Source organism: Psittacula echo, assembly GCF_963264785.1.
Source record: "Psittacula echo genome assembly, chromosome: 3".
In the NCBI taxonomy this organism is placed as follows: domain Eukaryota; kingdom Metazoa; phylum Chordata; class Aves; order Psittaciformes; family Psittacidae; genus Psittacula; species Psittacula echo.
The window spans coordinates 100,373,520-100,398,430 of NC_137736.1; the positions used below are offsets into that span (position 1 = coordinate 100,373,520).

The following is a 24,911-nucleotide window of genomic DNA, read 5'->3' on the forward strand; positions in this document are numbered from 1 at the left end:
GTGATTTATTTCATGGCTGCTACCATTGCATTTATGATGCATATACGTCTAGAGTCTGTATTTGCATGCAGAAATGTCTTTGTGTCCTTACACTACTAGATTCCTATAGTGCCCACAGCTAGCAGTGAGCAGGCTATCTAGTCCATTGAAATAATGGGTGTTTTTTTCCTTTAAAAGCTAGAAATAGACCTTTTTTTCTCAAGATAGAGAGAGGACTTAACTGAAACAGTTACAGCTGTTTTCCTGCATGGTAGTCAACACATTTCTGAGTTCATAATAGTTAGCTGAAGGCTGTGTTTTGTCCAGTTTTCAGAAGGCATATATATTACCTTGGGGAAAATAATGAACATTTTCAATTTGTAATTTAGTCTACTGGCAATATATGAAACATTTTTATACCAAGGTGTAGACTGTATTTTCAGCCATTTGACTTTTGGGCTGTATGCTGAGGAAATGTGCCCACTTCTCCAGGGACTGAGTATTTGTCTGGGACACCATCAGTTTGTGGCAATTTAAAAAGCTGCTGCTTGCAAGTTAAAGTGCTGTGGCCCATGTACGTTTCCTAGATTAGACCAAAGTGAGAGAAAGTGCCTGCAATTAAATTACTTTCGTTTGGGTTTCAGTGCATTATTTAGCCATTTCAGCAACTCAAGAGAAAGTATGCTGCAGATGGCAGCACAGTAACTTAGTAAGTCACTGTGACTCAGTTGTATTTAAACCTATGCCCAAAACCAGCTGTCCTTGCTCTACACCTGCATGATTCTAGCCCGCTGAAGGAGGTGGTAGCGATCAAAGTGCAGAAGGCAAGCTCAGACCTTGCTGGATACAGAACTCATGGCTCCAGCACTTTTGGAGGTGTTGATGTTCAAGCTTGCATGTGCCATAGCTTATCGATGTACACAAATAAATACTATCAATTCAGAATTTTCCTCTCCCAGTTCTAACAGAGCTTTTTGTTTACTCTTGACACCTTCAAAGTATTTCACAAATGCCTTTTGCTTCGTTAATACTTCCACTATCATTTACACTATCATTCTGTGTTTGTGCCAAGCAGGTACTGAACACTAGCACTGTGATTTGGCAGCACTTTCCCAAGATGTCAATGAATGCACTGGGTTGTCACACTTAAAGAATTAAGTCTCCATGGAAGACTGCAGAGAGTCAGTCAGTCTTAGTCTCCCATGAATGAGACACAGGCCTCGGGCTTACTGTTGTGTGGCTGAAATTTGACAAATCATTACACATCTGCTGAGCTGCTGTAACTATGCTCACAGAGGCACACAGAAAACACAAGGGAATGTGACTCAGCTTATACCTCCTCAGGGCTGAACTAAAATGACCTTGTGCTTGCTCAGGTAGGAGAGCACACATCATCACAAGGTCACTGGATAGCAGTGACACAGGAATCAATTCAGGCTTAATCAGGAGTATGAGCCCTTAATTCTTTGTGATCAAGAATGATTCTAATGGCATTTTGCAACAACAGGGAGTTGTTGCATTAGGCAGAGTCCTATGGGTGGAGCGTGTGTAGCTGCTTCCTTGTTAAAATTCTTTTGCAGTATCAACTGAGTATAATTTTCTTTTTTATGCTAGTTCCAAGCTTTTGGGTAAAGTTCATGTGTAATGATAAAACAGCTGCTTTGTTGCATTTGAGTGATGGATGGATTCTTGGGAAAACATAGCCTGTGATTTCTCCCAAACACAATTTGAGGCCTATGAATAAAAGGAAATACTTCCATTGGTCACGTCTCCCTACATACAACTGTGCGTGGCCTAAGTCAGCCAGCAGTGTTAGTAATTCCCATCCCATGGATTTCTGATCAGGGACAGCCTGGCTGTGACTTCTTCTGAGTGGCTGCTGCAGAGGCGAATGCTACACTGATGCTGCTCTCTTGTCAGAGTATTTCACCTTTTATCTTGCTTTCAATCTAACATAAGTTTTCTGGAAATAAACAATTCTTAAAGCCAGAGCCTGAGTTAAAATCTGTATGGACCGAATGCACCCTTAGTTATCTATCCAATAGCCCCTGACTAAATGTTCATGGTTCAAGACAGGTGATTCCCACAGATGTTACACTGTGTTCAGCCTCAGTCCCAGGAAGGATGGTTGGGCAGAGCCTCTTTAGCTGTAGCATATTGTTGAGATTCTTTTACAGCTCCCACCCTTCCACAGACATCCTATAACTCTTCTAATGTTTCTCTAAAATGTAGGTTTCAGCAGTGTGGGTTTTAACAGAAAAGGTACCCAAAACATGCACCCTCTTGCTGTGCTGGGGCCACCCTTGTTCTTGTATAGAGGGTACCCTCTCTGCTTTGACCATAGTAACAAAAGTGCATAAAAGCAAAAGCAGAAAGAGCACTTTTACACAGCATTCATCAATACATGAAGAAGCAATCTTCCAGGACCAGTTACAGGCCTTGTTCCATTACATGCCACAAAACAGTTGACTCTCTGCATGCTGGTGCTTTTAAAACTGATACTGCTATTGACTTAAAAGCTGTTTGTATTACATCTGCCTATTAAATATAGATTTCCATATGTACAGCACCAAGGTGAACAAATCAAATGTACACTCGCACCGCTGGAGTGCTGCTTTAGTGAACACATCTACTTGCAATTTTTATATCCCTGCCCATGTATTTTTTTATTGTCTTTTATATTTAAAACACCTACATAAAATCATCAGGTTTTCTGTGGATGTGGTCACAATGGTTTGACAACCACCTTTGCATTGGTGTGGTACTGACAAACTACTTCTATACAAAAAATGGAGAAGAGCAGTCTCCCCAGGTTGGAGAATGCTGAGCATACGTTATTCTGCCAAAGATCTGTATTGTGGCCTTGGCTCAGTTTGAATGTTTTGGATATATATGGATATATTCAGACTGTTTCTATCTGCTTTCAAGTCCAAGTTCAGAAGATACCTGGGGGCCATATTCAGGCTGCCTTTTATGCATGCTCATACTACTGTCATAGCTACTTCGTGGCTGGTCTAACAGTAGCACTGTAGTGAGCATCTAAGTTGCTGTCAAAGTCCATGCACCATGCAAGGTGGTCTGAATACAGGGCTTTATCTCCTTGTCTCTGCTCCCTCATTTGTAATGCAGGGGCAGTAACATACCTCAGCAAGGCTACAGAAATGTTCAGATCCATGTGAAAAGGACAACATGGCTGCTTTTATAGGCAAAGATGTACTATGCTTGAAACAACGTTAGGGGGCCCGGTTTTAGAGGATTTTGCCATCTGCAAGAGCTTGCTACAGAAAGCCTATCCAAGAGTTAAAAAAGGGATGTAGAAGTCAGCAGAAGTGCACCCTGCCATCCATAGCAGCAATTTTACATTGACTATGCTGAATTCCAGCATAGCTTTTACCAGATGGCACTGTATTTTACAATTTCCTCTTGCAGTTGACTGCTATTGTACATATATATAGTACAACAAAGATGTACACAAGGGTGAATTATTGCCTATTCTTTGTTATACACTCTTTCCCAAACATCTGGGGCTTTATTTGTGTGGCATTTAGGCTTCCTCAGAAGAGTATCTTTGCCTGGAAAAACAATATATGCAGCAGCTACAAAAGATAAGGAGGAAGAGAACAGTATGGCTAATGATGAGAACACCAACAGCAAAAATGTACAGGGTTTTGTCACAGTAATCCTGAGGCTGATGGAAAGGTGGGATAAAGTTCGGCAGGTACACAGAAAAAACCCAGTAGTTCCCAAGAATGAACCAAAGAAAGAGGAAAAGGCTGAGGGTTAGATGGATGTAGTACTTGTGAGCATTCTGCCTCCAGGGATATTCATCATCATCGTCGTCATCAATCACAACAGACTTGGAAAGCAGCTGCCTCATCCTGGTTGAGTCGTACAGCAGGAGGGTCACCTGGAAACATTGGAAGAGAAAAGGGAGTAAGTCAATTGGCTGTGGAAAGTCTCAACACATTCTGGTCGTTGCCAGCATTTGGGCCAAATTAAAATTGGATGTGGGAAAATCATGTAGGAGAAAGCTGAGGAGCCACAAACAAGGCAGATCCTGCTGGAAAATAATGTGTTTTTCCTCTACAGTTTATTCACCAGTGAGATTTAGGCCAGACATTGGAAAAAAAACTGCCAGTGGTGAGGATGGAAAGGCGTGAGAACAGATTGTGTAGGGAGATGGCAGCAGCTCCCACACTGGAGACTTTTAAGAACAGATTAGAGTAACTGCTAAATGACTTGAGTATTTCCTGCCTTGTAGTGGGTGGATTTGTCTCTCCTCATTATTTTTCATGGCTATATAGGTTAATCAGCTTAAGTAAAATTATGAACGGTCTAGACTTTGACCTAAACCCCAAATAATTTGCTTCCAATACTTTAAATGATTCTGTCAAGTTTTCTTCAATTAAGCATCACTTTCTCAGATTGCACCGTTCCTATCTTCAGTCAAAACCAGCAGAGAAACAGGTGGAATGCCATGATACTGTGGGCACAGGAAGGTCTGATCTATAGGGAAATGCAGTAGGACACATCAGCAATGCTTAGAAGATTTCTTTTTCAGTCTCAGAATACAAAGTATGTCAGTAGGTTGACTGCAGCATAGAGAAGCTTTCAAATTTCTGTCCCCTAAATGACTTTCTTAATTTTGGTAGATTTATAGGAGAGGTATATATAGGGCTAAACAAGGATTTGGGCCAAACATTGTGAAACTTGTATTACTTTGCTATACTTGAAACACTTGGCCCAGTCCTCAAGGCACTAGCTATTGTAATTGCAACTCCCCTTCTTAGGTACTTGTGTTCCTGTACAAGCCTCCCTGCAGTGAGCTGTGTGTTTGGGAAAGGAACTTTAAGAAACCAACTGAGCAGGAAGTTGCCTTGGCCAGCCAGGAATGAAACTCAGAGAGAAAGGTAAAAGATGTGGATTTATAAATGGCTGAGGGGAGGGACATACTGTCCAAATAGGGGTTCTCAGCCATGTTCTCTTTCCCAGAGTTATACTCTGTGCTCATTTTTATGCTTGAAATGAGAAAGAAGAGCATCATTTTACACCTTCTTCATTAGTCAGTGAACAATGGTGAGAACACTGACCAAGAAAAACCCGTTTGGGTATATATTCTGCCAGATTCAGGTTTTAGTCCATGTGCCCCATTTTTTACAGGCAAGGCTTAGCAAGAGGATGCAGGAAGAGGATTCTCTTGCTCTTCCCTGTAAAACTGTTCAATTATGTATAAATGATTAAATGTTTTTTCACAAAACTAGCTTCTCTTTTCTGGCCCAGATGTTGGCACCAGTTTATGAGAAACAGAGATTAAAGTCCCAGTACCAACTCATGCAAAAAAAACAATGTTTCCACTGAATGTCTGGCATCCAGCTGAACACTCAAACAGGTAGGCTTGTTCAAACCAGGAGAGCATCTTCTTCTCAGCTGAGCATTTATTTTAGGCAGGCTCATGACACAGAGGAGGGAAAAACCTGCCTGGCCAGTGGGTCTGAGATTTCTGCGCAGGGATCTGTGGCTTGACCTGCAGCTTTGTAGATTTGAGGTTAGCTCAGCACATAGGCAGCTGCCTGAAGTCAAGCTTCACCAAGCTCAGCAATGGGAATGGGGTTAAATGGCAGATGAGCATCAGCTTTGGGGAAGTCAGAGAAACCTCCCAGGTGGATTTATGGATCTCAACTGCATCTAACCAGTTTATGGAGAGTGTATTTCATTCTTACAGATTATTGCCTTACCAAGTTGTGATTGAAGCAAATTCTAGCAGTTCTCACATTGTTAATAACTGCTGAATATACATTTATGGAGCAGCATGACATGAATTCAGCAGGCATCCCTGGATGATGTGGAATGGCTCAGTTGCCTTGGTGAATATCTGTAGGTTACCATTGCCTTTTAAAAGACTGGAGGTGGTAAAAAACTCAATGAGGAGCCTACAGATCTGGACCAGAGTGACTTGCCATTAAACAATGTCCATCACAGGACAACATTCATTCAGACTTCATCCTATACCCACTCTCTGACCTTTTAACTTTCAGAGATCAAGCAAATGTACTGCTCAGTGGAGTTGGTGCAGTCTGATGAACTTAAGAGAGGCAGAGTTGGAAGAGGTGGAATTTGGCTACAGATAAAGCACTAGAGGATGACACATGAGTTAGATCAATCAAATTCTTACCAAATGTATTGTCAGACTACAAAATGATCAGTCCTGCTGTCAACTGAAGCCAAATTCAAGTCATTACTTGATGTCAGCATGAATATTAACTGATCCACTTACCATCTTATTTAGGGTAAGGAAAACTGACTTTAAACCAGGAGTAGCTGAGAAACAGTCAACATTTTTGATGAAGGCTTCAATTCATTAGCATGAAATTTTCATCTCAATTCTGCTCTAATCTTTTCTAAACTGTTATTAAATGAACCTTTGAGTACACAGATAAGGCCATTGGTGTGATCAAATGACTAAGCATTTGCCAGTAGAAATCATAGCACAACAAATTCCTTGTAACATGATTAAGCACTTTCTTTTTTTTTCTCCATTTACTTATTTACTAACCAAAGGTCCTCAGGGGAGATGATTCATATCCCAGTGATGCACTGCATCTTGGTTACCACTGTGAAAGAGTGCAGGGGAGGCTGAGACCTGCAGAAGAATATTCTTTCCCCTGTTTCGATCCTGGCAAAGAAAAGGGTCTAGAGACATTATCAAAGGGGACTGTGCTAGCTCCTGTTTGGAGTGTCTGCTGTTTGCAACATGCAGTGCTGTCAAGTGGGAGACTAGCAGGTTCCCTTTAAAGGGCCAAGCTGCCTATACTCAAAAATTAGGACACAACCAAACCATCAGGTCCACCCTGTCTGTTCTGTTGGTGCTGGGCTCCTGGGAACGTAGGTGAGTGCTGGGTTGCTGCTGCCCCAATTAGCTATGCAGGCCAGGCAACACCACCAGTGCAGATATTCCCTCCCGCAGTAGCACTTGCTGTTCTTAGCCCCTCATGCCCCAGCATTGCAGTTCCAAAGCTTTTCCTTCCCTTCCACCCCTTTTCCTTTGGCAAGAACATCTTTGGGACAGCAGAAAATAGTTCTGCTTAATCCTGCTGAGAAGCCTTAAAGTAGCTCTGTAATGTGTTGTGACAAGTCTCTTCATGCCCACAAACAGCCAGGTAACGCCATTTGTGAAGGAACTGTCAGAACGGGGCAATCCTTCACCCTAGAGCCAGTGCAGAATCATCTTTATAAAGACCAGGCTGTAACACAGACATGGGGATGTCTCTACTTGTCAAGCAGCCAGGCTCAGGTTCAATAAAGATGTGAGTATAATCCACTAGAAGACAGGTAGCTGTAGTTAGAAGATGCTGTGGTTAGAATATACTGTGCCTAGATTAATAAGCCCTGCTGTGATGCAGAGATTTATTTACTCTGGAAGGAAGCAACGGTGCTGCATCTGTTGCTTTTCAGTCATTCTTTCTGGCAAGGTCAGAGTGGGAGTAAGTAGAGCTTGTGAAGGGCTGTGCACCGACACCTGTATTTTTATAGTATTCCCAAAGCTAGGAGAGTAGCTTCACTTCTTGTCCATCCTGTCTTTGAGAATGAAGGAGAAAGGTTTGGCAGGCTTGGAGGATCTCTTGTGGAAATACAACCACATTTACCACAGGCATCCATGTTATGTAGTCATTTCCCTCAGCAGGGATTGTAGCAATGGTAGATGCTGTGGTGTAGGAGAAAGTCACACCACAGTGTGTGGGACAGTGCTAAGTGCTGAACTCATTAGCATCTCACTTCACTGATGGGTGTTTTAGGTGCTGGAACAAGCACAGTTCAGTCCTGAAAGCTCTCTTCAATACTGCATGCACATAGCTGTCTGGAGCCATCATTCTCTCTTAACCAGCAAGTCAAAGTCTAGTCACACAAAGTATTTTTCACACATAGAAGGCACATTACCTTTAAGCTGCCAATCACGCCACCCACCAACAGATATAATGGAATTAGTGGCTGAACTGGGCAATCTTCCAAAAACTTCATTCCTGAATAGCAAAAATTAATGTTTGTTATCTCAAGTGATTAAACAGGGCAACAAGCTGTACAGTGAAAACTAAAGATGCTGTAAATCAAATGCTTAAACCCAAGACTTAATCCGGTGTCTGTTGAAACAGGGGATGAATTAAAGGAGGTTTGCATCTCCGGCTACAGGGGTGAGGGGCAGGAACAAGCAAAAGGCAGGAAAAGGAAGAGAGAGAGAGCAAAGGTAATAACAAGAAAGGTTGTTCTGGCATTACTGATTAGATCCGTGTACACAGGTCATTGTCTTCAGCCGCTGCATCTTTGTTTAATGAATGACTGACTGAGCCGGACAGGAAATTTTCATCAGCAGTAGAAAAGTAATTGAAAATCAAAACTGTGAAAAGAAGGAATTCTGGTAAGCTTCTCTCAGGCCTTTCCTCCTCATTAGCTCCCATGAGTGTGACATGTTTCCAACTCAGATGCCTCAAAGCTTGGGAGCCAGTGCCTGTGAGAGTGCCCGGAACCATTTTAGCTTCCCAGGCAGCTGGTAGGAAAACACAGAAGCAAAAGTTTCCAAGATGTTTGGGTTGCTGGAGGCTAACAGCATTGGTTGTTATGGAGCTGGGGATCCTGGCAACCCCCAAACCTACTGCTAGAAACCTGGGTAAGTTTTAGTGAAGGGAGCGCGTGGCAGTATAAGGATGTTGCTGGCAGTAGACACTGAAGCTTGTGATACAGGTCTGTGGCAGTGAGACTCATCTGTCCAAATATAGATGTCTGCAATGCAGGCATGCATATCTGAACTAATTTCCTAGACTCTATAGTCAATAGGGAGAAATAGATACTTGTAAAATTCAATTCATCTCATCCTAAGATAGGCATTTGAAATAGGTCAGATGAGTTGGGCTCTGAAAGTGCCTCTTTCTCTCCATGGCTATACAGGGAATCTAGAGAGCCATTTGTAGATATCTAAAGTTAGCTGGGATGAAACCTCTGCCCAAATTTCTTACCCAGTGGCATTTTTAGTCAATTTTAAACTGTTCATTAAATTATAATTTTATTGTGATTGATCTTGTCTTTCAGGGTTTCAACTGATCAGTTGCAGAGAACAGAAAGGATTTTCTGTTTTCTTCATGTATATGTCATTTTCAAGGAGAAATTTTCACTTTTCTCTAAATAATCTGGGTTATTGCTGATCCAGAACATTGCTGATGTCCTAAACCTCTCCTGCACTTTCCTTACAGCATTTATGCTATATGTATTAACAGGTCAAGGTTGCTTTAAACTAGATGTGTTGGGGGAGAGGGCATCATTCCATCCCAACACACCCAGTCAGTTGCCAACACCTATAATAAATGTTCAGAGTGATGTAGAGATATTCCAGCCACTCCAGCCAATGAGCCGGCTTCATTTGGAGCTCGGCTCAGATGCCTCTATACAAATGCCCATAGCATGGGGAACAAACAAGAGGAATTAGAGATGTGTGCACGTCTATAGGGGTATGATATAACAGGCATCACAGAAACATGGTGGGATGGCTCCTACGACTGGAGTGTTGGAATGGAAGGTTACAGGCTCTTTAGAAAAGACAGGCCTGGCAGGTGGGAGAGTTGCTATTTATGTTAGGGATAGGCTGGAGAGTATGGAACTCTGTCTGGGGACAGGTGAGCAGTCGACAGAGAGTTTGTGGGTCAGGGTAAAAGGGAGAACAGTGATGGGGGACATTACTGTGGGGATCTGTTACAGACCGCCTGATCAAGAGGTGTCTGTGGATGAAGTGCTCTATAGGCAGATAGAAACAGCCTCACGCTTGCAGGACCTTGTTGTCATGGGAGACTTCAACCACCCTGACATCTGTTGGAGTGAAGGTACGGCCCGGCACAAGCAATCCAGGAGGTTCCTCGATTGTGTGGAAGACAACTTCCTTCTGCAAGTAATAGAGGAGCCGACAAGGAGAGGTGCCATGCTTGACCTCGTGCTCACCAACAGGGAAGGGCTGGTTGGAAATGTGACGCTCCAGGGCAGCCTTGGATGCAGCGACCACGAGATGGTCGAATTCGAGATCCTCAGGACAGTGAGAAGAGCGTGCAGCAAGCTCACTGCCCTGGACTTCAAGAGAGCAGACTTTGGCCTCTTCAGGAACCTGCTTAGTAAGGTTCCATGGGATACAGCCCTAGAGGGCAGGGGGGCCCAAGACTGTTGGTTGTTATTCAAGGATCACCTGCTCCAAGCTCAGGAGTGTTGCATCCCAACTAGAAGGAAGTGCATCAGGAGGGCCAGGAGACCTCCTTGGATGGATAAGGAGCTGCTCAGGAGAATTCAAAGGAAAAAAGAGGCTTATAGAAGGTGGAAGCAGGGACAGGCGGCCTGGGAAGAATACAGGGATGTTGTCCGGGAAGCTAGGGACCAGGTGAGGAAGGCTAAGGCCCAGTTAGAATTGAACTTGGCTAGGGATGTGAAGGATAACAGGAAGGGATTCTATAGGTATGTAACGAGTAAAAGACAGACTAGGGACAACGTAGGCCCTCTCCGGAAGATATCAGGAGAACTGGCTACCCTGGATTCGGAGAAGAATGAGGTTCTTAATGACTTCTTTGCCTCGGTTTTCACTGGCAAAGTCTCTGGCTGCACCACCCAAGTCTTGGAAGGCGAACGCAGGGACTGTGAGAATGAAGACCCTAGGCCCACTGTAGGAGAGGATCTGGTTCGAGACCATCTTAAAAACCTAAATGTACACAAGTCCATGGGACCTGACGAAATCCATCCATGGGTCCTGAAGGAGCTGGTGAATGAAGTTGCTGAGCCACTGGCCATCATAATTGAAAAATCATGGCAGTCATGTGAAGTTCCCGATGACTGGAAAAAGGGAAATATAACCCCCGTTTTCAAGAAGGGGAAAATGGATGACCCGGGGAATTACAGACCAGTCAGTCTCACCTCTGTGCCTGGCAAACTCTTGGAGCAGATTCTCCTGGAAGGCATGCTAAGGCATATGAAAAACAAGGAGGTGGTTGGTGGCAGCCAGCATGGCTTCACTAAGGGGAAATCCTGCCTGACCAATTTGGTGGCCTTCCATGATGGGGCTACGGAACTGATGAACAGGGGCAGAGCAGTTGACGTCATCTACATGGACTTGTGCAAAGCCTTTGACAGTGTTCCACACGACATCCTTGTCTCTAAATTGGAGAGACATCAATTTGATGGGTGGACCACTCGGTAGATAAAGAACTGGCTGGATGGCCGCACGCAAAGAGTTGTGGTCAATGGCTCGATGTCCGGCTGGAGACCGGTAACGAGTGGTGTCCCTCAGGGATCGGTGTTGGGACCGGTCTTGTTCAACATCTTTGTTGGTGACATGGACAGTGGGATTGAGTGCGCCCTCAGCAAGTTTGCTGATGACACCAAGCTGTGTGGTTCGGTTGATGCACTGGAGGGAAGGGATGCCATCCAGAGGGACCTCGACACATTTGGGAGGTGGGCTGATGCCAATCTTATGAAGTTTAACCATGCCACGTGCAAGGTCCTACACCTACGTCAGAGTAATCCCAGGCACTGCTACAGGTTGGGCAGAGAAGAGATTGAGAGCAGCCCTGAGGAGAAGGACTTGGGGGTGTTGGTCGATGAGAAAATGAACATGAGCCGGCTTCAGTGTGCGCTCGCAGCCCAGAAAGCCAACCGTATCCTGGGCTGCATCAAAAGCAGCGTGACCAGCAGGTCGAAGGAGGTGATCCTGCCCCTCTACTCTGCTCTCGTGAGACCTCACTTGGAGTATTGTGTGCAGTTCTGGTGTCCTCAACATAAAAAGGACATGGAACTGTTGGAACAAGTCCAGAGGAGGCCACGAGGATGATCAGGGGACTGGAGCACCTCCCGTATGGAGACAGGCTGAGAAAGTTGGGGCTGTTCAGCCTGGAGAAGAGAAGGCTGCGTGGAGACCTCATAGCAGCCTTCCAGTATCTGAAGGGGGTCTACAAGAGTGCTGGGGATGGACTATTCATCAGGGACTGTAGTGACAGGACAAGGGGTAACAGGTTAAAACTTAAACAGGAGAAGTTTAGATTGGATATAAGGAAGAAATTCTTTACTGAGAGGGGGGTGAGGCACTGGAAGGGGTTACCGAGGGAAGTTGTGAATGCTCCATCCTTGGCAGTGTTCAAGGCCAGGTTGGATGAGGCCTTGGGTGACATGGTTTAGTGTGAGCTGTCCCTGCCCATGGCGGGGGGGTTGGAACTAGATGATCTTAAGGTCCTTTCCAACTCTAACTATTCTATGATTCTATGATTCTATAACCTGGAATAGGTGATGTGGATTGTGGTTACTTGCATAGTTCTTACATCAGTCAAAGTACATGGTGATCTGCTGTGTGTAAGGGCTGTGGAGTCCAGTGCACTCTTCTACCCTAAGTGTCTATTACCAGCCATCTCATAATTGAAAAGGGCTGGACATAGACGGATTTCGACTCTGTCCCTTTTCGTCCACTGTTGCAAGGCTGTAATTTTTTATCCCTTTTACCACTATGTAACAGTGAGACCTGCTCAGGCTCCCAGCTTTACAGGAATGGGCAGCAGGGAAATTATCTTGAATTATATCATGTTCAAAAAGCTGCTGCCAGGGTTTCAAGAGTCCTTGACCTTGTAATAGCCTGCCACAAAAGCAGCTGGCCAGGGATCTCAGGGAATACATTTCGGTTTAGGAACCTCAGCAGTTACTATTTCCAGCGTGTTACTGAGATTTGAGTTTGAGGGACAAAAAAAAAACCATGAAAATGAGTGTGCTGATTTGGTTTGGTTGGGTTTTTTCTTTCTTTTTTCATGGAGCTATGATTCTGTTTTCAGATAAATCTATTATGAAGTCTTTTCATATACGTAACGTGACATCAGTCGGTCTTGGGAATTTTAATGATAAGCAGCGGCAATCTGTAGATTTTGGGGGGAATATTGCAGGCAGATACGGTATCAAAAGAGGGGGGGAAACAGGGTAATACAGTAGTAACTTAAAAAATACAACACTATGGGTGAATAGGACCTACTGTTGACACATGGGCACTGATATTTGTTAGAGTGAAGTCTAAGCGCATCATGTGCCAATCAGTTCGCACAGAGCATAACATGTGCCTGATTTATTCGGGAACACTAGAACTAGTAGGAGAGCACTGGTGCTAGCTCTTCCTTCTCATGAGCAGCAAATATGTTTTCCTTGGACTGTTAAGGATGGGATGTATGGACTGTGAGAGATCAAAACTGTTTCTAGTGCAATGCTCCCTGCAAGCCAGAACAGTCTGCGGTTTAGAGTGAAGAGCAATTGAACCTGACCATGACATAGACCAGCGTAGAAGTCCAAATGAACAAACCAGCAACCTTTGAGAACTCAGACACAACAAGGATGTCCAACAGTTTGCATGTGTCCAAAGGAGAAAAAGAGATGGGAGGCTTGAAGGAGCAGAGGTACTTGCACATTTTACCTCTTTGTTACCACAGAGCAACACTTCAGTGGGATCCAGGACAAAAAAGTCTAGCCTAGTGAAAAGAACACTTGTGAGTGATCAGGGTATGAGTGTCTCTAAGGACACCATTTTGGGCAGTGTTGTGACAACAGATCACTACTAACCAAGTGTCCTTGTGACTCATGATTATCCATGAGGTGAAGGGTCAGGATGAATGAAAGGCAATAGAGCACTGGCCTCATTCTAGCTGCTTTGCTCTTCTCGGGAAGCTGAAAATGACTGAGTAAAGGTATCACTACCCTATAGTAAAGAAGAACTGCTGTATAGCAAGGCTAATCTGATGTCTGGTGCCCACTCCCCTACTTCTCTTTTAATAGGAGGCAGAGGACAAAACATGCCAAGCCATTTTCAGTTGTTCCTAGTGGATGACTGCAGCTGCCATCACGTAGCACAGACCTTAGACAGGCCCTGGACTGTGGGCTTCACACTAGGAGCTATGTGCTGCAGAGGACTTTTCTCAAAATAATTGCTTTTGGGCACCATTTTATCAGAAAGCACATGAGCAAATCAGAGAAAACTTACAGAAACGGTGAAGGACTGAAATGCAATGAAAGATTATGTTAACAGCTGCTAAAGGGCAAGACTGGCCCTCACATGAAGCTACAGAGTACGAGAATAGGCATCAGACAACTATAGGGAGCACTTGAGAGCTGAGGAATTATTTGGTGTAGATACGAGCATGAGGAACAGTACTGGGATAAATTTGAGCAGGGGAAAATTTAGATTGCCTTTTGAGAAAATGATGTCATCAGCTTTCAAATGTGATTTAACTACCCCTGGGGAACACTGTGTATGAAGGTAGCCTAGACAATGTACAAGAATGTGATTTTGGAAGCACACTGTCCCAGAAACCAAAAAGCAAATTCTCAGAAGTTGTCCATGAGGTCCTTCCATATCTCTATTTTTAGAGTGTTTAGTGAAAAAAGGGGATCATCTCTACCAGTGACAGTTAGAAAGCTGCTAAACTATCTGTAGCTTGAATGATGTCACAGGTTTGGAGCCTGGAAAATCTACTGAGTCCTTTTCTTGTATCTTGATTTCTACTGTGATTTGCAGTACTACCAGATTTAAAAGCGTACAATGTCAGTGTGTTAATGTTAATTATTACTGGGGTACCAGTTATTCATCTCTAAGTTTTAACAAATATTATTATAATTTATTTGTTAACTTTTGAAAATATTTCTCAGTTTTCCTCTGCAGAAAGAAAGAGCCAAAATGACTGGTGGCACATCAACAAGTTATTCTCTGAGATCATGGTAACAGATTGTTATCAGAAAATCAGAGGCTTTTGCTTGGATAATAAATATCTGCATTTTGCTTGACATTTAATTTTCCTAGAAATGCCTCTGCAGATCTGTAGCTGCAAGAAACCAATATCCTCTGACAACAGTATATTACAGTGACATTATCTTTTAATTTCAGTAAATTGTGAAAAAAGGGGCTCTATATCTGATGCAGGAGACACCCAGAGCTCCAGGCTAATATCTTACCATACACTTTCCACTTCTCACTGATCTTAAAGGTGTTATGAAGTATTCCAAGGAAATTATAAGTGATCAGATTCCAACCCTGGATTCATTTCCAGAGGGTTGTCTGTCAATATGCATGCAAGCTGTACCACGCTTTGAGTTATACCTTCCCACTTCTTTTCCATGGCTCAGTCATATTCAGCCTAGGGAAAAGCTAAAGCTAAAATCCTCTTAAGGGATTAATAGCAATTTTAAGTCATGAATAACCGTAAGAGCCTAAGTGTTGAGATGGAACAGTTCAGTCCATTTTCCTACTTCCTAATAGCTCTTTAATCCCTCATTAGAACTCCCTAATTCCTTTTTAGGACATCCTAATCAGAATCCTTCCACAGTCATCACTGGTACTTGGAAGGCCCCAGAAAAAGGAAGCAGCACCAACCTTTAGCTGAACACTTTTTTTGTGAGTTGGGCCAATTATACCTGCTAACAGGCTAGGTGTCCTGACTCCCCTAAAGGTCATCTCAATGCAGACACCTAGAAGAGGGAATGGGACTTTCACAGTCAAATGCAAGGGCAACACATGGCACTGAGCTTGGTTACAGATGCATATAGTCCAAATCTAGGTGGGATGCATCTTGGCCATAGCATCTGCATGTAGAGTTCCTTTGTATCATCTTTCATGAACAAGGCAGAAGGTGAACAGCTTCTCAAGGGCACCCATCTGGAATGATAGTAAGCACTCCTGAGGACAAGACTTAAAAATCAAAGTGGTTTGGTTACATTGGAAAAAGACATCAAAAATCCATGAGATGGCAGCTGATAAAGATGAACACTGAATATAGGAGAGAACACTTCAGTGAAAATAAAAAACAAGAAGTGTCTGATAAGAAGCAGCACTGCCAAAACCTGTCTGGGCTTACAATGCACCATAAACTAAATTGGAGCCAATGAGTTGGTGCAGAGAGAGCATGTTTCTTTTTGAGGTATGTTTACAGGAATCCTGCATGTTAAACAGAGGAGCTGATTATTCTGCACTCCTCAGCTGCAGTCCTGTGTTCCATCTCTTTTTTGGATGGGAGGAAAAGATAGTTACCTTGGCCAGAGACCAAAAGAGGGAGGCAAGGGGAGGTAAAAATGAAAAAAAGAGGCTACAGAAACAGTGACCTGTGAGGTCAGGATCAAAGAAGCGGGTTTTGAGATCTCTGTTAAAAAAGAGAAGATGGAATGGTGTTATAATAGCAACCTTCAAACAGTTCAAAGGTTCTCTTCACAAGGATGGTGACCAATCTGTCTTTGTGACCACAGTAGGTAAGACAGGCTGTAATCTGTTTAATTTGCCATAGGGAAGACTTAGGTTGGATATGAGGGAAAATATTTTGTCTGTGAGAGTAATAAAACACTGAAATAGGCTCTTTGGGAAGCTGTGGAATTTCCTTGAGCAAGGGCAAGTCAGACATCTGTCAGGGATGCCGTGAGCATGTGAGCCTATCTGAAAGCAGGGGTGGGCTGGTGTCTACCTACGTTCCTCAAGTGGGGGTTGCAACCCTGTGGAGGATGTGAAAGGCCCAAAGCGAGCAATGAAGCGTAAGAAGTTGCTCAGTTAATAAATAAATGAATAAATAAATAAATAAAATCTATGCTAATGGCAAGGAAAAGGTGATGCTTAAGAAAAGAAGAGCCTTGTGCAGTTTAAAAATGTATAAAATTCTGCAGCTCAAAGGATTTTCTTTTCCTTTCTTAAATATTTGATCTTGAAATGCTACTCACAAATCCAGCCTTTGGGGGGCTAGAGAGAGACAGAGCAGCTGAAAACCAGGTATCACTTACAAAAAGGTGGAGAAATAGCAAACTAGATCATCTCTTCTTCCCTTCCAGCCCTACACTTCTGAGGTTTTTGCAGTGCAGTTAATACAGAGGGATCCTGATTAATGAAATCTTCTCATGTGGCAGATTCTGAGCTTCCCCCCACAGACAGAGCCCTGTACTGAGGTAAGACACTCTGGGGTGTATTTAAGACAAATAGGGTCAGAATTCAAGCACATTCATTGTGGGCTGCGATTCTGTCTGAAACTGAAGTATCAACACTCACATTCAACTAAGTTTCCCGACTCCCTTCTCCCTCTGGATGTGTTAACCTGCCATGCAGTGCTGGGAAGTTCCTGTTTTTAAATTGCTTTAGTAGGCAACTTACCTATAAAAGTCATGGACAGTGGTAAGGCAAGGAAAGCAAGAAGCCCAAATATAAAGCATGCTGTGGATGAGAAAAGAAAGACAGCGTTACTGGGACTGGTTGAATTTCAGAGACCAGCAATTCCATTCAGTGCTTTGTAGATGCTGTTTGTTCATGAGATTGTGTAGCAAGAAATGCAGTGCATTTGGTGGGGTGGGAATACTGTTTTTGGTGCAGCGTTAGATATGATGGGACCAGCAAGTGGTTTATCACTCTCCCAGAGCTCAAGCTTCCATTTTTTAACTCATACATTATTAGTTCTTGTATCAGTAGAAAAGCAATGAGAGGCACAAACTGCTTTTGTTGCTACTACTCCTAGCAAGGGCAAAGTCTCAGCCACCACTACTACCTTAGCCACCCTCAGCTTCAGAGGCACTGCCAAGTGACTGTGCAATAACAAGTAACTTTGCATTATCTAATCCATGGCAACTGATGAGCCGTATCTGCTAAGCAAATAGCAGCTTTAATGTCCTTTCACTTAGTTTTCACTGATAGCTAAATAAACTGTCTTTATTGTACATGTGAACAGTTTCTGGCTGGTCTAACTCCCTGAGCCAGCTCACCTCATGAAAACAAAGGCAGCAGCTCCACTGCAAGGAGCGGGACTTGTCATTGTGATAGATCAGCTTAAGCTGCATGGAAGGATGCTCTTAGGGGTGCACATAGACTGTTCTAGCAGATGAGTGGATCTGAGGTGCTTAGTTACTCCCCAGAGGACTGCTGATGTATCTGAGCCCTGATACTTTCCCAGCACAGCCTGATGCTGCAGAGAATGAATGCTTACCTTTGCAGAAAGAGAGAAACAATACCATCAAGAAGAGTGAGCAGCCTGTCTTACAAGAGCTGTCACCTTTGTGCCTAATCATGAACACTTGGCAATATTAAAGTGAAACACTGTCCTGCAAAATGAGAGTAAAACATAATGAGGACATTCTGTGGCCAAGCATCCCTGCAGAGCGCTTCTGCAAATGGCTTAATCTGCAAGTAGATGCCTAAGGAGGCAAAAGGGCAGTAAGCGGAGGTGGGCATAGATTGCAGAGAGGCCAAGAAGGGCATGGCCAAGAAAAGGAGTGAGATATCTCCTCAGAGGATTATGAAAAAAAATCTTTGAGCAAGCATTTGGGGTTGGTTTGGGACAAGATCTTCCACAGGCAAACTGTGTCACACAGTTCCCTGTGCCAAAGAACTGCAACCTCTGCAAGGCAAATGGCATCCTCCTCGCTGCACAGGAGTGGGGACACTGCCAGCACCTTGTGTACAGTGCCACTCTGGGAAACTGCAGCAGTGCCAAAGCATCACCCTCAGCATGCCTTAGAGAAAAAGGGAAACATCATTGCCTCCATTTTACAGAAGGAAAAACAGACTGGGGACACAGGAGCAGCATCAAAATTCAGGGCAGATTCACCAGGCTTTCTGATTCGCAGACACTTTTCATGGAAACACCCATTCCTCACATGCTTTCTCTCTCTGCACAGAACAAGGATCCTGCACTCCAGCGTTTGAGAGACATCCTTCTTTCTCAGAACTAACATATTTGTTATCACTATAAATTGGTAGAGACTGAAGATGTTTTGAGTTAAAAAAGCATTTCTGTTCCTTTATGCCACTCTCTTCCTATCCCCATCAGCCTATCTGTCTCTCTCCCACAGTTTTTTCTCAGGCTCTCCTATCTCTTACGTGCAGTACAGTACAGGAATTCTTCGTCTGCTTGAATAGTGTCCTACACTTGACTAAGCTATTTCAAACACCGACAGCCTCTCATTAGAACAACTCAGCCTAGAGCCTCCCTTTTCATCACGTCACATTTCATGCTAAGTCCTCTTGCTTTTAAATTTTCTAGACTATTATTTTCCTATTCAGAAGCAATGCTATTGTAGCTGACTTGGGCTACCAACACACCCATGAACATCACCTGCACATACTGCCCTCAGCCTGGGCAACTCATTTGTCTGGTACCCAGACCAGTGCAGTTCAGGTCTGCAGGAACTGCATCAACTTCCTGCTGTTGCCAGAAGCTGTGTCATCACGGTGCAGCTCTAGCGGTGTCACACCTCTGCCTGTGGTTTAATAGCCACCTTCTGCTTCTGTCCTTGCTGCACAGGCAAGTACTCAGGACCCTGGCAGGAGGAGGCATCATGTAGTTTCTTAGTCATGCGGTGCTTGGTCTGTCTGACCCCTGGGGAAAGATGGATAGCTTACTGGGTAACCTCCGTAAAATGCTTGATGAGGCACATGTATGTGTGTGGCTACACATCTGGCACACAGGTGTCAGTGTTTGCCTGTGTCTAGCATCTACCCAATAGCTTTATTTTGAAGGGGAGAAATGGGAGGTAGGGACCATTTGGAGCTCAAGAGAAAGAGATAATGGTTCATTAATTCCCCTCCCAAAGCAGTTGCTGGGAATGTATTTACTCATTATCTCCCCATTCAGCTACAGCCTCTTCGGTCTGGAATTGGAGGGGCAGATGTATAGTCTGGGAAGGCTTCCAGATCCATGTTTAACAAAGTGAGACTCTCAACAACTGATTACACAACTGGCAGGGCTCCGCAGCCGCTCTCAATGCCGCTAGAGGCACTGAAGACTGTTATCCCCAAAAAGTGTGGGGTTTTCACAGAGCTGCTGCTCAGTCAGGACACAGCCCCTCTCTGCCTGGGTTTGTCTGGGTTTTGCTGCTCCGTCCTGGTTCACAGACAAATTGCTCAAGAAAATGGTGTTTGCCTTAGGGTAGCACAGCTCAGCAGATAGGACCCTGCTGTCTGTGCAGCTTCACATGTGGGGCTCGTGGTATTTTTAACTTGGTGATATCAACTCACAGAGATGCCCCTGGATCTTACTAGAAAAAGTAGCAAAAACTAAAACTAACTTTGTTAGTCTCTAAAAACAGAACAGGATGAGGGAAGTGTTTCTAAGAATGACTTAGGAGAACATTCTGCTCCACAAAGCTGGTGTCAGGGCATCAGACAGGAAAGGCTCCTGCTCTGTACCACCAAGGCAGTGCATGGTGGGGCACTGGTGAAGTCCTCCTGAGGGAGGCATTAGCCAGTGAGTTCTAACGTGCCAGGAAACAGATGAAGGGAAGAGCTCATGTCTGGGATCACAACAGAGGAAGAGGAGAGCAAGCGACTTTGTATCATGCACTTTCCTTGACATCTGTGGGCACAGTGGGTGCAGATTTTGTCTCCTTCCCAGCAGAGATGATCAGCTGATACAAATCTGCTATTTAGCTGAGTTACTCCTGCCAGGGTCTTCCCAAAGAAGTAAATCAACTTGAAATCACCATTATAGTCTCTTTTCTATGTTATCTTACGGTTCCTCTTCTACCCGGTGCCTGACCCATTATATCTTCAGTAACCATGCTTGTGCAGTGCAGCTCTCCTCCTCTCCTCCTGCTACTCCCTTGTTTTCTGTCCCCAGTTCTGTACCTGGTTTCAGTGCACACAGCAGATGAGCTGTCCTCTGGCATGTGGGACAGATCAGGAGGCAGTATTGGAGGTGACAACAATTCACCTGTGGGCCTTCAGGCTTTATTTTGCTGCCATGATTTTTCAAAGCATTTGGAAGGTTCAGATCATCCCAGGCTGTCTCTGTTTACTTTGAAGACAGAGAAAAGTTTGTCTTTTCAGGTAAGAAGAGTTCTCATGGGATTTTCAGGAGTGATTTATGAGTACAGATCTCAACCTACTCACTCTTCTTAGGTAGTATGCTAATACAGCTGTAGTGCAACCTACTCAGTAGAGTGTGTGACAAGGTCTCTGATAATAAACACAGTAATAAATGAAGTGTTGTGTACATTACCATCACTCCCAAATGCTGTTTGGTCTATAGCTTGTAAGGTTCCTGACAAAAAAGGAAAAAATATATATATATATATATATGTATCTTAAATGAGATGCCACAAGCTTCCAAAAAAATCTGCAGTTACCTCAGGATTTATCTGCATAAGCAAGCTGAGGGGCAAAACTCTGTGTGTAAACTCACATTACCCCCTTCAGACTCCCCATAGGAATGCTGCTGTGAAGGGGGCTGACTCTCAGCAGTGTGGATGTGAGAAAATTCGGGTCAATTGGTGCAGCCCCGGGACTGATCATGCCCCAAGGCAGATGCAGACGGTAGTGCACTAGCTTAGTAGCAATGTCACTTGTCACACAGGCGTGCTGTGCAGCAGCATGGACAGTGTAACAGGCTGGAGTGCAGGCTGGTAGCAGATATTTTCATCCACATCTTATTCCTCCACAATATCTTCAGGCATCCCCTGCAGTATTGATGGGGACTTGGAGAAAAGGAAGGACGCAGTGGGTGTGGGTGCTGCAGTGGCAAAGCGAATCTCAATGGATCTTCCTGGGGATCCAGGTCCAGCAAGGCCATATGTTTTACAGATCAGGGAGGAGTCTGCCCAAGGGTTTGGTAGCTGTGGATACTGCGTGTCTTTCAGGGATTTTGAGTGACAGGAAATGTCACTACATCAGATGGGATATGCAGAAAAGGCTTGAATGAACTAACTTTGAAGGAAAACAATTAAATCTGTTCAGCCTGGCCAGCCAATGGCCAAATGAGAGAAAATAACCACAAGGTTTGAACACTCAAAAAGGACCTGTAAGTGATGCACAGAGCTAAGAAGGCAGAGATATGAAATGAACTTGGGCAGAAACAAAGATTGCTTTGTCCATGAGTCTAAGTGCCATAGCAAGGAGATATATTGATAGAAGAGTCTCTTGGGACAAATGGCAGTAATCTCACCCCTGGGGTAGTTTCATCTCTGAACAAACTAGATACTCAGCAGATGGAGGATTCAGTGTAAGGAACAGCTATTCCCATGAAGGTCTCTAGTCCCAGTGCAAAGCCACTGTAGAGAGCAGGGAAAGTGTGATAAAACTTACTTGAGACACAATCCAAGCTCGGGGTTTGCTGTCTGTCATCTTTCTTTGCTTAGACAGGGTGTGTTACTGTGAAATACTTTGGTACCCAGATAAGCTATGCCAGCGTCACACCACCTAAAACTGGAGGTTCCATCAGTGACACCAACAATGCTTCCCTCATCAGAAATGGTGTGGAGTAAGGGGGTGCCAGTAATCTGGAAACCTTCAAGACAGGAAGGATGTAGACAGAGATGCAGATGTAGATGGAGGTGGTTTGGGGTTAGGTAATATTGCAGGGTGGGTTGTCTGGATTTTATGCCATGTCTCTAGCTACTGAACTACAATTATGGTCTAGGTCTAGATTCTGGATTCAGCCCCTTGTGATTAATTTGGAGATGTAATCGTAAAACAAGATTTAGGCATTCCATAAAGAGCCACCAGTTTGCTTTGCAATACCCAGGGAAGTGGATTAGCCGTCTTTATTTTTGGTCAGTTAATTAAAGACTGCCCTAATGTTCTGAACTTAAATTGCTGTACCAAGAATGAAAAGAATTCAAATGATGCTGCACAGGTAGGTTGACTCTTTGGAGTCATTTAAATATCAGGAGACCACAGGGACAAATGTGGGCTGTGCTGAAATGCTCTTTGAAAACTACACACAAGATGATGAGAAAAAGTGAACTCTATTGTCACCGTGCTTCAGGAGGGTTTGCATCCTAATGAACAGAAAATCAATTTTGGATGCTATAGCTGATCCATAGCTAAAGCTGAGCTGATTCTGAACTTAAATGTAATGAAAAACTAAAGCTAGTGAGTTTCCTGGAGCAGTATTTCTGGGTTGCCTTATTCATGGGCATCTTTTTTGGTAACTGAGAGAGTGCTTCCATGTAAGAAAGTATACATGAGATCAGAACTAATCCCTTTCTTTCAAAAACAGTGTCAGAAAGATCATTTATTTTCTCTGTCATAATGACAGTCTCAGTAGCAACTTAATACCAGCAGGGAATTGTGACGTTTTGCTTGTAACAGGTAGGAACAAAAATCAGAGAAAATACCACTTTTGCCTTTTTTCATTGTGATATTCATCAGCTTGCCTAGATCCCCCCTGCTCATCCTTTCTGTGGCTTGTGAGGGAGCCCACACCAGTCCAATCCTATTCCCAAGGGCTTCCTGGAGTGCAGTGAGAGCACTGCAAGCTCTGCATCCCTCAGTGTTTGTCTCTCCCAAGCCCTCCTTTCCCCTGGGGCAATGATGAGCATGAACAAGTGGGGCAGAAAATACCCTCTCTTTCTCTGCCTGTGCTGGCTTCCTGAGCATGAGCCTGGTTTGAACCCAGGCCAGAGCTGTCTGTCCCCCCAGCTCGGTTTTCTCTGAAGGGTTGTAAGGCAGCAAGGATTTTAAGGGGCTTAACCATTAATAGAAGGTCATTCTGAACTTTGAGAGATTTTTAATTGAAGCCAAAAGCAGGACTATAAAAGACCCCAAGGTAACAGCCCTCCACTGGTAAATACAGCAAGTGTGGGTGAAGTATCAGTTCTGGTGAATGGTCAAGGGGTTTTCTTCTTCTCATATTTGAGTGGAATTAGAAATTGCTACTGCCTACAAGCAAAAGCAAAAGGCACTTGCAACTCAGAGTTAAAGGGAGGTGCAGCCAACAAGAGTAAGCTGCTTTAAAACCGTCGGATTTTAACCTTATGCCAATGATACTTCTTTGGTCTTACAAAATCCTGCCTCGGAAGCGTACGACTCCTGTGCCTCAGCCACCAGCCTAGGTCAGCTTTCTGCTGCGTCTCCTCTCAGAAAGCAAGAACGAGCTTCTTCTCCCAGTCCAGGAGCTGTTGGTTTGTTACATCTCTCTGCATCCTCCACCATGTGAGGGTGAACCTGTTGCTTTAAAGCCTGGATGAGCCTAGACTGTCTTGTGAAAAACCTCCATTTAGATAACTGATACTTCCTACCCACAACATGTGCCACTTCTGATGGCTACCCATGCCTGTGTGCCAGGGACTGGGCAAATGGAGGGAAGAAGACCCTGCTCCAAATACCTCTGAGTAAAAGGGAGCCTATTTCTGACCATATTCTATTGCCAACCTCGTGTTCCCATGTCAACACATAGTCTGGCAGCAGTTTTGCTTTGCAGGAATTGATTCTGGGGGACTTTGTTCCCAAGCTGGCCGCACTGCTCTTTATCTGGTGTTTTTCCCTGCAGATAGTTCGGCTGGATTACATGTAAGATACCACTTGAACCAGGAGATGAACACAACATATTGCTTAGGTTGTCTGCTGCAGCCCATATTTTAGTACTTGGTGGTGTTTGTATTTGTTTGATATTTTATGCTGGTCTGCTATAATTCAAATACTGCAGCAGGGAGGCACTGCGGGGATGGAGTTACTATTGAGCACTCCAGCAATGCCCAAAATTGCCTAGGAAGGAAATTCCTCAGAAAGGAGGGAAGAAAAGGGAACTTCAGTAGAAGATTCAGGCAGGACTTGTTACCATCTGAATTCCTTCATATACCCAGCTTAGCAACAGTGATACTTAAATACAGAAGGTTACTACCAGAAGTGCCTTACCATTGCTGGCGACTTTTGATATGCACCGGTGGCAGGCTTTCTCCAGGCCAGCAGTCATTGTGAAGAGCCTTTTCGGGTATCTGTGGGGATACAGGAATTAATATGGTTATGAAAAGTGTCTTTAACTTACCCAGAGTCACTCAGGAACTTTGGCAGGCTTTCACTGCCCTCTAAAATCTCAGAGTATCCACAATCCAGACAGCACCCATCATTGTCAGCTGTGCCTTTCAGCAGCTTTGTGCTTGCCTGCTGCTGATGCTAGAGCTTTGAGGTAACAGGAAAGCTGGGGAAGAAGTATTCATGT

At 44.1% G+C, this 24,911-nt stretch overlaps 1 protein-coding gene across 1 annotated transcript; it reads right to left on the reverse strand.

Moving 5' to 3' along the window:
- Positions 1-3,523: 3,523 nt before the first annotated feature.
- Positions 3,524-24,665, reverse strand: TMEM272 (transmembrane protein 272; the record flags this gene model as incomplete). The annotated part of the gene is made up of 4 exons (XM_080613553.1): positions 3,524-3,886; positions 7,915-7,997; positions 17,138-17,197; positions 24,608-24,665. The coding sequence occupies 4 exons, from the start codon at positions 24,663-24,665 to the stop codon at positions 3,524-3,526; spliced, it is 564 nt and encodes a 187-aa protein (XP_080469679.1).
- Between the last annotated feature and the right edge of the window lie 246 nt (positions 24,666-24,911).